We start from the raw sequence: 12511 nt of genomic DNA on the forward strand, positions 1-12511 counted from the left end.
AGAGAGCTCCTCATGTGGGATTACCTGCAGCAGAGCAGAGCAGAGCACCTGACTCATATTACTAGGGTTACAGGCCCTGGACTGAAGAGCAGAAACACACCGTGATCCCGGGCACATTGAGTCCGGCACGTTGCGTTAGGTAACTCAAGGGAATGTTAAGGGCTCTTTGTTCACAGGAGTTATAGCATGACATCAGTGTTTGGTCAGAGGGATTGATGTTTACTTCCTGTACTGTATGTGTGGGTCTGCATTTAGCCCACCGCATACTAGCATTGTTCATGGGTGGTTGCTAAAGGTTTAAAGGGTTAGAACTGTTTAGCAACTGGGTGGTCAAAAAGTATATATATATTTGACTACAGGTACGCTGATACCAATTTTTCAGAACCGATGCAGGGTACTTTATTTAGTAGATGAGCCAGTACTAATATTGCTTGGAGTACTTCTCAATTGTCACTAATTCAAGCCAACTATGGCCTCTTATAAAACAAATACAGGAGTGCATCAAAAGAAAAACAAATAGCTCACACAGCCGTCACAGTTTCAGTGGAATTGCGTTGCTTGGGAACAGGCTGGACTACAGCTGAAGTGTTGCCAGGTCTTTTTCTTATAGTGCACTTAGAGGAGCAACATTCACTTAAAAGAACACGGCAACATTTGGGGAAATTAGCTTATCGTCTTCTCCAGAGAGAGACAAGAAGATAGATACCAGTTTCCTCTCTGTGCGTTCAGTAGAAAGCTATCTGGCTGCATGTTAGCCTAGCTTAGCACAATGAATGGAAGCGGACATGACCGGTTAGCCTTTGGGAGAGGTGTTAGTTGGACAATGCCTAGGGCGGCTAACTGGCCATGTCCGCTTCCATTCATTGTGCTAAGCTAGGCTAACATGCAGCCAGATCGCTTTCTACTAAACGGCTTTCTAGGAAACTATCAAGAATCAAGAGGTTTATTATCTATCTACTTGTCTCTGTCTGGAGAAGACGGTAAGCTAGTAATCTCCCAAAATGTTGGCGTGTTCCTTTAACAAAACCTGAAGGCTGTTCTCCACCATGGCAACAATTATATCTGGATCCTATATCTGGCTATTTTTATACTTGAAACACTTGAAATAGTTTCCCATTGCAGTCCTTCTTTACCAATGCTCTACTGTCATAATTTAGTGACTGTGCCACAAGGTGGCCACAGCAGCATTATTAGTGCGACTAGAGGCTGACTGCTGCTAGGTCAGCTTTTTTTCTTTTAAATATAGTGCTTTAAACACAAAACAGGTTTGATCCAAAGTGCTTTACAGAACACACAGAAGCAGTTTTCTTTATCTCAATGGTAATTGTGGTTATGTTTCCATCAGGTCCTGGAGAGCTTCAAGATCATGGACTACAGTCTCCTGCTGGGGGTCCATGTGCTGGACCAGAGGGTGCTGCTGAGCAGGGCGGGCAGTCAGGGGGGCAGTAAGAGGGGCCAGAAGGTCCTCTACTCCACGGCCCTGGAGGCCATCCAGGGAAACGTCAAGGATCCAGAGCCTCTGGCTGATGACGACACGTGAGGACATCTCTCTCTCTCTCTCTCTCTCTCTCTCTCTCTCTCTCTCTCTCTCTCTCTCTCTCTCTCTCTCTCTCTCTCTCTCTCTCTCTCTCTCTCTCTCTCTATCTATCCATCTTTCTCTCTGTCCATCTGTCTATCTGTCCATCTCTCTCTCTCTGTCCATATGTCTATCTATCCATCTTTCTCTCTGTCTGTCTGTCTTATCTATCCATCTCTCTCTCTCTCCTCTTCCTCACTACTGCTGGTGACGTGTCACATGTCTCCTCCTCTTCCTCACTACTGCTGGTGACGTGTCACATGTCTCCTCCTCTTCCTCACTACTGCTGGTGACGTGTCACATGTCTCCTCCTCTTCCTCACTACTGCTGGTGACGTGTCACATGTCTCCTCCTCTTCCTCACTACTGCTGGTGACGTGTCACATGTCTCCTCCTCTTCCTCACTACTGCTGGTGACGTGTCACATGTCTCCTCCTCTTCCTCACTACTGCTGGTGACGTGTCACATGTCTCCTCCTCTTCCTCACTACTGCTGGTGACGTGTCACATGTCTCCTCCTCTTCCTCACTACTGCTGGTGACGTGTCACATGTCTCCTCTTCCTCACTACTGCTGGTGACGTGTCACATGTCTCCTCTTCCTCACTCCTGCTGGTGACGTGTCACATGTCTCCTCTTCCTCACTACTGCTGGTGACGTGTCACATGTCTCCTCCTCTTCCTCACTACTGCTGGTGACGTGTCACATGTCTCCTCCTCTTCCTCACTACTGCTGGTGACGTGTCACATGTCTCCTCTTCCTCACTCCTGCTGGTGACGTGTCACATGTCTCCTCTTCCTCACTACTGCTGGTGACGTGTCACATGTCTCCTCCTCTTCCTCACTACTGCTGGTGACGTGTCACATGTCTCCTCCTCTTCCTCACTACTGCTGGTGACGTGTCACATGTCTCCTCTTCCTCACTACTGCTGGTGACGTGTCACATGTCTCCTCCTCTTCCTCACTACTGCTGGTGACGTGTCACATGTCTCCTCTTCCTCACTACTGCTGGTGACGTGTCACATGTCTCCTCCTCTTCCTCACTACTGCTGGTGAAGTGTCACATGTCTCCTCCTCTTCCTCACTACTGCTGGTGAAGTGTCACATGTCTCCTCCTCTTCTTCACTACTGCTGGTGACGTGTCACATGTCTCCTCCTCTTCCTCACTACTGCTGGTGACGTGTCACATGTCTCCTCCTCTTCCTCACTACTGCTGGTGAAGTGTCACATGTCTCCTCTTCCTCACTCCTGCTGGTGACGTGTCACATGTCTCCTCCTCTTCCTCACTACTGCTGGTGACGTGTCACATGTCTCCTCCTCTTCCTCACTACTGCTGGTGACGTGTCACATGTCTCCTCTTCCTCACTACTGCTGGTGACGTGTCACATGTCTCCTCTTCCTCACTACTGCTGGTGACGTGTCACATGTCTCCTCCTCTTCCTCACTCCTGCTGGTGACGTGTCACATGTCTCCTCTTCTTCACTACTGCTGGTGACGTGTCACATGTCTCCTCCTCTTCCTCACTACTGCTGGTGACTTGTCACATGTCTCCTCTTCCTCACTACTGCTGGTGAAGTGTCACATGTCTCCTCTTCCTCACTCCTGCTGGTGACGTGTCACATGTCTCCTCTTCCTCACTACTGCTGGTGACGTGTCACATGTCTCCTCCTCTTCCTCACTACTGCTGGTGATGTGTCACATGTCTCCTCTTCCTCACTACTGCTGGTGACTTGTCACATGTCTCCTCCTCTTCTTCACTACTGCTGGTGAAGTGTCACATGTCTCCTCTTCCTCACTACTGCTGGTGACGTGTCACATGTCTCCTCCTCTTCCTCACTACTGCTGGTGACGTGTCACATGTCTCCTCCTCTTCCTCACTACTGCTGGTGACGTGTCACATGTCTCCTCCTCTTCCTCACTACTGCTGGTGACGTGTCACATGTCTCCTCCTCTTCCTCACTACTGCTGGTGACTTGTCACATGTCTCCTCTTCCTCACTCCTGCTGGTGACGTGTCACATGTCTCCTCCTCTTCCTCACTACTGCTGGTGACGTGTCACATGTCTCCTCCTCTTCCTCACTACTGCTGGTGACGTGTCACATGTCTCCTCCTCTTCCTCACTACTGCTGGTGACTTGTCACATGTCTCCTCTTCCTCACTCCTGCTGGTGACGTGTCACATGTCTCCTCTTCCTCACTACTGCTGGTGACTTGTCACATGTCTCCTCTTCCTCACTACTGCTGGTGAAGTGTCACATGTCTCCTCCTCTTCCTCACTCCTGCTGGTGACGTGTCACATGTCTCCTCTTCCTCACTACTGCTGGTGAAGTGTCACATGTCTCCTCTTCCTCACTCCTGCTGGTGACGTGTCACATGTCTCCTCTTCTTCACTACTGCTGGTGACGTGTCACATGTCTCCTCTTCCTCACTACTGCTGGTGACGTGTCACATGTCTCCTCTTCTTCACTACTGCTGGTGACGTGTCACATGTCTCCTCTTCTTCACTACTGCTGGTGACTTGTCACATGTCTCCTCTTCCTCACTCCTGCTGGTGAAGTGTTTACTTCTCTCTTCCTCCTCAGAATGGGTGGAATTCCTGCCAAAGGCAAAGACGAGAAGCTGCTCATCTTTTTAGGGATCATCGATATCCTACAGTCCTACAGGTAATGAGCTTCATGGGATTGCAGTGGTATTTGGACACATCACTCTACAGTATGTGTATTGTGTACTAGATTAATTATTATGGTATGTTGTTTTAAGGTTCGTCAAGAAGGTGGAACACTCCTGGAAAGCCCTTGTACATGATGGGGTATGTTATTCTGCATTGATTGATTGATTGAAAAGTTTATTAACAGATTGCAGAATGGGTACAGTACAGTACAGCTCAATACACACAATTGTTAAGGGGATGCAGACCAGAGAAAGACTTTCGTCTTGTTTACATCAGGGTCCCCCATTTTCAATTCATCATAACATATATGACACACAAGACATACAGATAGACAGTACTGCTACATCTATACATTTATGACATACCAGATTTGCAAATACAGTACTGTTTGTGATACGAAAAGTGTCCAGAAAAAGAGTGTATATACATTTGACGTAGAAACTGTACATGTGTGTGTGTGTGTGTGTGTGTGTGTGTGTGTGTGTGCGTGCGTGCGTGCGTGCGTGTGTGTCAGTCAATCTGTTCGTATATATGTATGTCTATCAGTGTATGTTGTGACATCTTTGTTTGTGTTTTAGGACACGGTGTCAGTCCACAGGCCTAACTTCTATGCAGACAGATTTCTGAAATTCATGGGCTCGACTGTATTTAAGAAGATTACTCGTGAGTGGCTTCATACAACATACAATTTCGACCGAAAATGTTTCTCACCCGCATCATCACTTAGTCATGTCAGTTATTGCATTACTCTCTGTATTCTGCATGTAGTATTAATATTTACTGAATTAATAAGTCTGTCTCTCAATTTCAATTTAATTCAAATGGCTTTATTGACATGATGAAACACTGTACATGTCGCTGAAGCATAATTAGATAATGAATAGCTAAACGTTCATTAGAAAACATTACTATCATTAAGACAAAATAGAGAACTTGGTAGAAAATATGGTACTGTATATGGAAATAGAAAATATATATAGTCCTATCAGCAGGAAACAAATCAAACAAAACAACAAAAAGACAGCAACAATAACTGTCCCTCACTGTCCCTCAATAGCAACATAGACTACTGCCAACCAGGGTTGGGATCAATTCACTTTCAATTGCAAATGGCTGTTTACTTGGTGATGGTAGAACATGCTATCCATGCAAAAATTGTCCTGCCTAAGGTTTTTCAGTATTTGAATTAGAAATAAAACCTACTTCCTGAAAATCTTTTTCATTGAACTGCTGCAAACTCACAGCTCTCTCTCTCTCTCTCTCTCTTTCTCTCTCTCTCTCTCTCTCTCTCTCTCTCTCTCTCTCTCTCTCTCTCTCTCTCTCTCTCTCTCTCTCTCTCTCTCTCTCTCTCTCTCTCTCTCTCTCTCTCTCTCTCTCTCTCTCTCTCTCTCAGCTCTGAGAGGAGCATCTTCGAAGAGGAAGAAGACTGCCATGAAGTCAGTCTCTCAGGAGACCCTAACCTCACTCAAGGAGGAGCAGAGAGAAGCGAAGAAGGCCCAAAGCATGGCCCATCTGGACGCACCATGTATGGTTAACATGATCATCAATTATGTTTATATAACTACTGTAGTGTGGATTTGTCCAGCAGCATGGCTACGTGGATAGAGCTCTATGCTCACGATTGGAAGGTTGGACCTGGCGGTAACGGGAGCATGTCTATGTTCCCCGGGTCCTATGTTCCCCGGGTTCTATGTTCCCCGCTTTGATTGATTGATTGAAAATTTTAGACCACCAGCCCTGATTCCAAACTCTAACCTTAACCAGTTCGAAAGAGGGCCTAAGCTTAACCGTTCGAAACAAGGTGGACATTAATAATTAATAAAATAATAAAAATTCATAAAATGTTCAATCTATTAATCAATCAAAGCGGGGAACATAGAACCCGGGGAACATAGGACCCGGGGAACATAGGGATGATCCCGCGGTAACAATGGCCATGTTTACGATCACAAGTACAGTTGCAAGCGCCGCCCTTATGGATGACACGTTAAACTGAGGTCCTGACTGTGGTTGTTAAAGAACCCAGGGTGTATATTGTAAAGAGTAGGGGGTTTCAATCAGGTCATTGACAGCAAGGCCACCAAAGCGTCCCTCTCTTTAATTGGCTAATATCAATCCTTTCAGCCTTGGGAAAGACACAAAATTCAATGACTCATTCAGGAGAAGAAAGCCCAAAGCATGGACAATCTGGAAGGACAGCGTAGAGTTAACATCATCATGAATTATCTGCTAAAAGCTTGTTCCCCAGAGAATGAATTCTAATTGTTTATGTCTTGGTGTGAAGAATTTCATTTTCAAAAGAGAATGTACAGTAGTTTGAGGCTAGTGTTTCATCTGTTGAGATTTGCATTCATTCATTCATTCATTCATTCATTCATTTCTGTTTTGTTCCACAGTGTTTAGTGCATCGAACCACCCAGACTTAGTTCCCAGATCTAGTGCTTTGAGCCGTACTGTTTCTTTTGGCTCCCTTGGGATGGAGGATCTTGAAAACAGGTGTGTGCTCTTGTTGTTGTTGTTGTTGTTGTTGTTGTTGTTGCACATATAATCATTACATGCCCATACCTTTACCTCCCCTCCCTCCCTCCCCATGCTGCAATGATTCCCCAAGGGGATCAATAAAGGCATATCTTATCTTAAATATCATTATGGCAATCTCTTGTCTGTTCCCAGTAATGGCCGTCGTGCCTCCAGCTCTACCGTGGCGCTGGATGACACCATGACCCAGTCAGACTCAGACCTGGATGTCTACTTGGTGAGACTACCATACTGTAGACTGGCTTGCATTTGCTTTAAAGGGGACTTACACCCATTTTAAGAATTCACATAATGTTCTTCCTTTGCCCCGGGAATGTTCAGTCAGTATTTGTGAACATGTACCTCTCTCCTAAAGCTAGAAGTCATCAGAGAGAGAGAACCCTCCAATTGGTGATGTAAAATGTTGGCATGAGGTCTTACAACCAAATGAGGTTTTAATTATGTGACATTATACAACGGCATGCAAATTTCTCGATTCTGATTGGCCATTCACACGTCTTTATTGGCAACAATCCACGGTCCTGGGCTCAGGACCCGCCCACAACCAAATCACATAACCCTCCCCGGCTCACTCCGGGAGAAAACAAGATCGCGGAAAACAAATGGTTATGTTGAAAGCACCATAACGACTAAATATGAAGCGATTCTGTCAAGGGGAATGTGTTAGTCCTTTAAACAATGTTGGATGATGTAATTGATGGGTCTTGACTCAATCTAGAACAAAAGAAAAATCGCGGATTGATTGATAGATTAATTGATTGATTTAAATTTCTTCCTTCCTACTTTATACTGACTGCAGCGTTCTCTCTCACACACTGTCCGACGCTGGCGTACCCACAAACACACGCACACATACACACACACACACACACACACACACATACACACACACACGCACACACACACTGTGACACACACACACACACACACGCACACACACACACACACACTCCTGTCTGCAACAGCGGGGGAGTCAGACTGAGAGAGAAGCAGCGCTGTTTTAAGTGAGCATGGTCTATTGAATTGATTGATTGGTTGATTGCTAATTTTATTACTGTACCCCTGGTTTCCAACTGGTTAAGTTTAGGCTAAAAGAAATAAATAAAAAAATAGGGCGAAGAAAACGTTTTTTTCCTATAGGGCAAAGAAAACGGTTTAATTTGTTTTACCTACTTTATATTCTGCATCTGGTAATAAAATTTTCAATCAATCATTCCAATAATACACAGTTGGATGTGTTAGTTGGTTGGATGCACTTCAAGCTGCTTCCACATGAGGCAACTTCTCTCAATCATTCCAATAATACACAGTTGGATGTGTTAGTTTGGTTGGATGCACTTCAAGCTGCTTCCACATGGAGTTGTGGGAACTACTTTTTCTGGCGGATGGTTTTTTCAATAAATCTTCGATTAATGTGTGTTTATTGTATAGAAATAAGGTTGGATGAATCTGGCAGTTGTATAAAAGCTTTACACCACGTGCAGTCGTGATTTGTGACCAATAAACCATGCCTAGGGGGGTCTAACGACCCTCGGCTGCGCCTCGGGCCTAACAACCACCCCTAGGCATGGTTTATTGGTCACAAACCACTCCTGCGTGTGATGTAATGCTTAAATATAAACTTAATTTGGGTGTAAGAGCTCACACAAACATTTTAGGGCCTCATAAAGTCAGAGCCCCATACATTGTGGGGCAGCATCAGATTTTATATCCCAGTGACGTCACTGATTGATTTCAAGGAGAAATTGGTGTGTGTTCACAAATACTAACTGAACTATCCTGGAGCACAGGAAGAGAATATATATATAGATTAATTCAATTAAATTTGATTAGCAGAGCCTGCATTTACATTACAAAACATATTAGCATAGGCGGCTGAGTGGGCAAGGCGCTCGCCACTAACGCAGGAGATGCTGGTATCGAGCCCAGCTCTCTGCGTTGCTACCGGCTTGGCCGGTCGTTCATACTAACACAATTGGCAGTGTTAGGGGTGGGAAAGCCGGTGGGTGGGGATTGGACGTTGTGGACAGCGACTCCTACAGGTCCGTTGGTGCGCCTGTACAGCAGAATCAGGAAGTATCGGGGGCAGCGTGAGCCTCCCACGCGTTACTCCTCGCCACTCAGAGATCGCGCTGTTCAGGTGAAAAGATGCGACAGCTGCCTCCTCGTGTACCGGAGGGGACACGTGATGCAAGGCTTGGTCCTCACTGCAGCCGACCAGTGGGAGTGAAAAACCAGTAGTGCACATTACCAAATCAAAGTGAACGGAGCAGCATTGTCCTTGATACGGGTTAATGCAGGTGATGCAGCCATGCAACTTGGACCAGAAATGATTTGGGCCTTTGTTGTGTAGGTGCAGGTAAACCCCACAGTCTTTAATAAAAGGCTTTCATCCCAGTTCCTGTGAACGTGTGATTGACACTTTGTTAAGACAACGCAGACTCTTGTCTCTGACGTCAGTGATTATCATAAACGGGTGTGTGTGGCATCACTACCATTGCTGCCTCCGAATGGGAATTACAGTTGGACTTTTTTTTTTTGATCCACTATTTCTCCCATTTTTCTATATTTTCTCCCATCCCAATTTCGTATCATCCAATTCAACCCTCCCCTGTCACAGACGCTGTTTCTTGCCTCCCACAAGCCGGCTGCAATGTGGACTAAGTCATACATAGCACAAGTCCCCTCCGGTACTTGAGGTAACAGCAGTCGCATCTTTTCACCTGCGCAGCTCGATCTCTCAGTGGCGAGGAGTAACACGTGGGAGGCTCACGCTGCCCCCGACACTTCCTGATTCTACTGCGCAGGCGCACCAACCGACCTGTAGGAGTCGCTGTCCACAACGCCCGATCCCCACCCATCAGTTTCCCACCCCCTAATACGGCCAATGTGTATTAGTACGGACGACCAGCTAAACTGAAAGCAAATGTGGAGCGCTGGGCTCGAACTGACGAGCCCAGCGTCTCCAGCATTTCGTGGTGAGCGCCTTGCCCACTACGCCACGTAGCCGCCCAAATTACAGTTGGACTTTATTCACTTTATGACAGTGCTGATATGTATCTCTTGGTTAAATAATCACCAACTCTTCTGCTCTCTTAATGACCAAAATAATACTAAAAAAAAAAAAATCATTATCTTTTTCTAGTGAAGAAGATGGACACGGATGCTTCTTCACCAGTTGTGCCTCAAGACGACAACGATATTTGACCTCTTCGGCATCAGCTCAACAAGCACGAAGGCATAATCAAACACCCACTGGTAGCTGTCAGATACTGTGATTTGCGTCACGCTGGTGAGATGAAACCAACGCCTGTCCCAGTTGTGAGTCAAACGTCACATAGTTGACCCACAGTATGATTAGGTGATGATACATCGTGCCGATGAGGAAACCCTGTCGATGAGTCATAGGCTTTATTTACATATACTGTAGATCAATGTTGCTGTCGTATTAATAGGCTGGACATCCTGCTGCACCATGGAGAGGCTTTCTCCTGCTATTTTGCACTGCTGCAAATTTAGGAACGGGGACACGAAATGCTCAGGACAAAATGAGCCGCAGCGACGCGATGTCCTTGCGTTCATCCAATCACTCCTTGCCACTGCGATTTAGCAGAGCTTTATTTTTAAAGTGCATCTATGCCATTGTTTTTTTGTTTTTTGTGTGTGCAAAAAGTCACTAATGTTCAAATCTCTCAGAGGCTGGATCCCTGCAGAGATGAAATCTGTTTACTAGATTAAACAAAGATTAAGCTTGGTTGTTTTTCCTCTGATCATATATGTATAGAGACAGGACTCCGGAAACCTTCTGGGTTTGTACGACTGAAAGAGGAGAAATATATATATATGTTTTTTACATTTATTGACATCATGTAATTTGGTGTGATACTGTTTTGTATCAATCCTAGCTGCCCTAATACAACCAACTGAGTCAAATATGAAATTAAGGGGAGACCACCCACCTAGATAGGGGGAAAAAATAATAAAGGATGAAATCATTTGCAAACATCTTAATTGTTTAGAATAGTCAAAAAAAGAAAACAAATGTATAAAAAAAAATTTGGTCGCATAATTTTATTACCCAACAGGGGGCGTGGTCTATTCAAAATGGCCCCTTTTTGCATGTTACCCCAAGCAAAATTGTGCAAAAATGGATGTAGATATTTTCTCATGGTTTTTCATGTTACTACATTAAAAAACGAACTTTTTGTTAGAGAATTTTTTGATATGCCACCCGATCAGGGATTTATGACCTTTTATGACCCCCTAGTCATAAAAAAATCAGATTTTTGCATAAATCTTTTGTATAAAATGTTCTAAAAATCTGGATTAGTGATATATCAAAGAATCCTCCAAGAGAAAGTTGTGGTATATGGATAGGAGGAAACGTGGCCAGTTTGGTGTGTGGAGGTACTAGAGAAATTGAATTTTTTTTGTTTTATGTGTAATACAAACTAATAAAATCTCATTTTGAGAAAAACGCCTTTAAAGTTTTGTATTGTCTGTAAATCAGGCTATGTATGACATATCAACAAACCATTTGGCACAAAGAAGCAGGATATAGATATGAATCTTCCAACTCCTCCCCTCTGGTAGAAGGTTTAGGTCACTAGGTAGTCGCACGGTTAGGTTCAACAACAGTTTCTTCCCCAAGGCCATACAATTACTCAACTCCAACTCATCCTAATTTCACCCCCTGCTGTTATGTTATGTTATGCATGTTATGTTATGTTATGTTGTTGTTGATGTTATGTTGTGTTCCATCATCCATGTGGTGTATTGTCGCAGCTACCACCTGCACCGTGCTCAAATTCCACCGGCCTGGCCGTGTGGCAATAAAAGAAACTTGAACTTGAACTTGAACTTGAATAAAGGTGGAACATTTGGTGTGTGTAGATGCTAGGGAAATGGTACATGTCTACCCTTTGGGAAAACGCCTTCAAAGTTCTGTATTGTAAAATGCCATACATTTTTATTTGAAACCGCTATTTACAAACACAACACCCAATCAAACCATTAGTAATAGACAACCTAAACACATGCCTGATAACTGAATAACATAATAACATAATAATAATAATGATGTAGTAGTAGTAACAGTGACAACATCCCCTCCAAATTCCTCAGAGACTCAGCAGCCGCCATCACCCCAGTCATCACACACATAATAAACCTCTCCATAAAACAGGGACACGTCCCCAAGGACTTCAAAATAGCGAGAGTGACCCCTCTGCACAAAAATGGCAGCAAATTAGACCCAGGCAACTACCGCCCTGTTTCTATTCTTACCTCCATCTCGAAAGTCATGGAAAAAATTGTCTACGAACAGGTCGAAAAGTACCTAGCGGAAAAAAATCTAATCTACGAATTCCAATCTGGCTTCAGAACATCCCACTCCACTGACACATGCCTTCTCTATTTGAACGACCACATCAAACAAGAGGTGGACGCAGGCAAATACTGCGGCATGGTCATGCTGGACCTACAAAAGGCCTTCGACACTGTCAATCACTCCATTCTGATTGACAAGCTAAAAGCTATTGGTTTTGATAGTTCATCAGTGAGCTGGATGCAATCCTACCTTGAGGGGAGAGAACAGATGGTGGAGGTAAACGGTACTCTACCCCCCCCCCCCCCCCCCCTCACAGTGAGCTGTGGTGTTCCACAAGGAAGCATACTAGGACCGCTACTGTTCCTAATTTATGCAAATGACATGTCGTCAGCTTGTGACTGCA

At 44.7% G+C, this 12511-nt stretch overlaps 1 protein-coding gene across 2 annotated transcripts in view; it reads left to right on the plus strand.

Moving 5' to 3' along the window:
- pip5k1ba (phosphatidylinositol-4-phosphate 5-kinase, type I, beta a) overlaps nt 1–11489 on the plus strand; it is a 35275-nt gene extending 23786 nt beyond the window's left edge. For both annotated transcript variants that reach the window (XM_084325443.1, XM_084325442.1), the window contains 8 exons: nt 1346–1536; nt 4153–4233; nt 4331–4379; nt 4820–4904; nt 5635–5766; nt 6638–6737; nt 6915–6996; nt 9925–11489. In XM_084325443.1, the coding sequence (XP_084181569.1) occupies nt 1346–1536; nt 4153–4233; nt 4331–4379; nt 4820–4904; nt 5635–5766; nt 6638–6737; nt 6915–6996; nt 9925–9927 (723 nt within the window). In that variant the 3' untranslated portion in view covers nt 9928–11489. The remainder of the gene's footprint in view (nt 1–1345; nt 1537–4152; nt 4234–4330; nt 4380–4819; nt 4905–5634; nt 5767–6637; nt 6738–6914; nt 6997–9924) is intronic.
- The last annotated feature ends 1022 nt before the right edge of the window (nt 11490–12511 follow it).

Source organism: Notolepis coatsorum (assembly GCF_963971535.1).
Source record: "Notolepis coatsorum genome assembly, chromosome: 11".
NCBI classification, from domain to species: domain Eukaryota; kingdom Metazoa; phylum Chordata; class Actinopteri; order Aulopiformes; family Paralepididae; genus Notolepis; species Notolepis coatsorum.